The sequence below is a fragment of the Solanum verrucosum genome, unplaced genomic scaffold, assembly GCF_900185275.1.
Source record: "Solanum verrucosum unplaced genomic scaffold, falcon-dt-bn FXZP01000048.1, whole genome shotgun sequence".
NCBI lineage: Eukaryota > Viridiplantae > Streptophyta > Magnoliopsida > Solanales > Solanaceae > Solanum > Solanum verrucosum.
Genome location: NW_026020157.1, coordinates 277,219 through 281,609, shown reverse-complemented (window position 1 = coordinate 281,609; position 4,391 = coordinate 277,219). Strand labels below are relative to the sequence as shown.

Sequence of the window (4,391 nt, the reverse complement as noted above, 5' to 3'; positions counted from 1 at the left end):
TAGTAGAAATGGTTCCTATTTTTTGCTCTTATTTAACAAACAAATAAAAATGTGGTACATGTTGAAGACAAGTATCTGCACTCTTCTGCAGATGAATCTGCACACCCCCTAATTAGGGACATGACATGGAAAAATGGGGGCAAAGGCTGGCTGGCTATATACTACAATTCACAAGCAGGCTACAAATACAAATCTGAACCTAATAGGAGACACCCAAATACACCTTAATATCAAGTGCAAGTTTTAAAATTACAATTGGGCTAAACCATATCCTATCCAAAGACATGCAGCCTGCAGCTAACACGACGGTGGTTGAAGTTGCTTCAACCGTCTTACTACTTGCTTCATTGTAGGTCTAGTAGAAAGAGAGTCAACCGTGCAGACCACAGCCAAGTGTAGGACCTCAACCAAATCATCATGTGGGCCTGAATCCCATAGACCAGCAGTAAAGAACTCCTTGGCACGGCCCTGGCGTAAAAGCATGCATGCCCAAGCAACAATATTGAATCCATTTCCATAAGAAGAGAAAGAGGGATCAAGTGCTTTCTTATCTGATATTAACTCAAGCAACACAACCCCATAACTGTAGACATCAGCCTTGTCCGAGACGCGGCAAGTCATGGCATATTCAGGAGCAACATATCCAAAAGTTCCCGCCACACCAGTAGTCGCATGGGTCTCTGAAGTTCCCAGTAATCTAGCCAAACCAAAATCAGATAAATATGCATTATACTCCTCATCCAATAGGATGTTGCTTGGCTTCACATCACGATGAAGCACACGTGGTACACACTGATCATGCAGATAAGCAAGTGCACGGGCTACATCCAAAGCAATCTTGTGAAGAACCCTCCAGTCCACAGCCCTTGTAGACCTCTCCTGAATAAACTTTTCCAAATTACCACCTGGCAAAAAGTTATAGATCAGAAACATTTCTGTTTCACTATTATGATATCCTATCAGAGTTACAAGGTTTGGATGTCGAAGCCTCCCCAGAGTTCTGATTTCTGCATCAAACTGTTGAATCCCCTGAAAACGTCCTACAGCAAGTCGCTTTACTGCCACTAGGAACCCTGGTGCAATCTCCGCTTTGTATGTTGCTCCAAAACCTCCACTGCCTATGCAATTGCTAGCATTGAAGCTCCCTGTGGCCCGCACGACATTTTCAAATGTCAAAGGAACTGGAACTTCTGTAAAAACTGTAACTTCTTTCCTGGTAGATCCAGCAACTCTAGATCTTGGATTCCATTTTCTGGTGTAAAAGAACAGGACTATCAGAGCAAGAAGAACTGACACAATAGCTGCTGCAGATGTTATGGATGCAATCTCTATGGAGTTGAAACCACTGCTCCCTCCTTTTTGGGTTGAACCTGAAGGAGACGCAGCAGAATCTTGTGAGTCCCCTATTCTTCCCTGCTGATCTGTAGAAGGTGTTGATAGAGAAAATACATGGCACGATTGCAGAAAAGGGTTTCCCTGAACACTATTGCATTTCATCAAATCTTTGTTAAGAGGCAGTGGCCCAGACAGATTATTGAAAGAAACATTAAATGCTGCCAGTGTGGTCACATTGGCCAAGCCTGAAGGTATATTCCCTGATAAATTGTTGTTGTTAAGAAGAAGGGAAGTCAAATTCCTCAAATTTACCAGATTATTTGGAATTTCACCAGACAAAGAATTCGAAGAAAGTTCAAGCGTTTCTAAAGAGTGCAATTGCCCGAAACTTGAGGGGATGGAGCCAACCAGATTATTGCCAGCCAAAGAGAGGTAACTGAGATCCTTTATCTGGCCAAGACTGCTAGGAATCTGACCTCGCAGGTGGTTCCAACTTAAATTGAGAGCAACTAAAGAAACCAGACTCCCTATACTCGGAGGGACTGTCCCACCAATCTGATTTTTGGATCCATCCAACAGCCTAAGAGACCCACAAATCACACCAATATCCTCTGGGATTTGACCCGACAATGCATTATTGCTTACATTAACAATCATACCTTTCAATTCATGACATTTCTCGAACAAGTTACCAGCAAAAGGTCCAGTAAACCTGTTACTACCAGCAAGAAAGGCATAAACAATTTGTTTGCCTAACATTTCAGGTGCAATTAGCATGGAGGGCGGTAAATTTCCTGTGAAGTTGTTACCACCGAAATTATGAAATACTGCATGGTCGCCATCACCTCCAAATAATGAAGTAGTGTCTAGAACACTTCTACTGGTGAAATGTGCTAGATATGCAGATGATGTATCATAGGGCCCAAATGGATCTCCACCGCTGGAAACAACATGAGCACAACTGTAATTGGAAAACCTGGGAATTGAACCAGACAGATAATTCCCACTCACATCGAACACAAACATGCAAGGAACTGGCAGTTTCTCAACAAGCTGTCCAGTCAGCCTATTTGAGCTCAAGTCAAGAAAATGCAACTTCTGGCAGCTACCCAATTCCTCAGAAATCACTCCAGTATAATAATTTTGAGCCAAATTCACAATCTCCAAATTGTCACAAGCACCCCAACTGCCAGGAAATTTTCCTGAAAGGGTTGACCTGGGAGCCCATATCATTCTCAAACTAGGAAGCCTGGTGATCTCTGATGGGATTGTGCCTTCAAAAAAGTTAAACTCATCAGTAGTACGAGCTGAATCAGACACATTTGGAAGAGGATCCCACAAACTTGACAGTACAAGAATGGATAGTTTCGAGCAGTTTCCCAGCTCAGATGGTAGTCGTCCACTTAGGCTGTTCCTAGACACATCAAGAATCTTGAGCCCAGTTAGTTGACCAAATTCAGCTGGAATACCCTCTTCCAACAAATTTGAATATAAGATAAGTGACTGCAACCATGTGCAGTTCCCTAAACTTTTTGGAATATTACCACCTAAGATATTACCTGCCATCTCTAGACTTTGAAGTTTCTCACAAGAACGCCCAATCTCACCAGGAATAGACCCGCTAAGCTTATTAAAAGACAGGTAGATTCCCCTCAGATCTCCAAATCCACCAATGAATGCTGGAATGGTCCCATTTACCCTATTTCCAGCAAGATTCAAGATTTGTAGAGCAAGGCAATTCGACAAGGAATTGGGTATGGCACCCACAATCTCATTAAAACCCAAGTTTAAAACCCTCAATTTCCTCAACCCCTTAAACTCCAATGGCAAAGACCCAGTAATTAAATTCCCTTCCAGATCCAAAACTTCAAGTTTCTCCATATCCCAAATTCCCAGTGGAATTTCACCACGCAATTCATTAAAAGGCAAGGATAAAACCCTTAGTTCAGTTAACTTTGATATTGCGAGAGGCACTTTACCAACAAGCTTGACACTATTATTAGCACAAACCCTTGTAATTCCAAAGCCATACAAAGGAAATTGAGCAATTTTAGCACAAGATAAAGAACCCAAATTACCTCCAGTGATGTTCAAAGCCACAACACGTGAATCGGAATCACAGGAGACACCAAACCATGAACAGTGATCAGTATTTCTCGAGCTCCAGCTAGAAATCACTCCAGAGGAGTCTAAAAGTGAGGCCTTTAACTCCAAGAGCGCTGATTTATCCGAATCCGAGGAAAGTGCATACCCATGAACTAAGAAGAAAACACAAAGGATGAGAAAAGCCTTCAAGGGTATGTCATGATAGTACCATTTGATGACAAAACAACAACGACCCATTAGTAAAACCCCAAAAGGGTCCTCAAAAATGCAAAAAAAAATACAGACCCAAATTCCCCTTGTATGTGAAGATTATAGGAAGCAGAAATGGGGTTTTGAAACTCAAAAACCCTAGCCCTAACCCTAGTTTTTGGGGCTGCTTGGTTGTGAACAGAGAGAGAGAGAGTCAAGAAGAGGAGAGAGAAGAAGACTTAAAAGAGAGACAAGAGAGAAAACGCGTTGCTGCTGTTTTTTTCAATTTCTCATTTTTCTATGAATTGTCTCTTCTTTTTTTTGTACGTTCATTTTCCATTAATTCTTTGCTCAACTGTTTTCGTTTTTGTTCTCGTCTCAAGATTATTAATTTTGATTAGTATTTTGTTAGATAGAGAGAGTGTGGGGTCAGTTGAAGAGAGTGATGGATTGGTGGGGTCTGGTGTACATACTTCGTAAAAAAAAAAAATGGAAACCATGCCGCACAATAAATGCATCATCTGCCTCCCCCTCGCTCATCAATATGGACAACCGTAAAAATATATGGGAGGTGCTAAATGGTTAGAAAATTAAAAAAATTATAATATATTTTTAATTTTAAAATAAATTGATATTGTTTTCATTTTTTAGTTAAAATGTATTAAAGTTAAAAGGATAAAAATATTTTTAAAAAGTAAAATAACATAGATAAAATATCATTCTGGACAAAGTTTTTGGCCAAAAAGATTTTTCCAAAATAT

At 40.6% G+C, this 4,391-nt stretch overlaps 1 protein-coding gene across 1 annotated transcript; it reads right to left on the bottom strand.

The window, feature by feature from the left end:
• On the bottom strand, window positions 1–3,911 carry LOC125828340 (LRR receptor-like serine/threonine-protein kinase RPK2). The gene has a single exon (XM_049507653.1). The coding sequence runs from the start codon at window positions 3,676–3,678 to the stop codon at window positions 298–300; it is 3,381 nt and encodes a 1,126-aa protein (XP_049363610.1). The 5' UTR covers window positions 3,679–3,911; the 3' UTR covers window positions 1–297.
• Window positions 3,912–4,391: the final 480 nt, after the last annotated feature.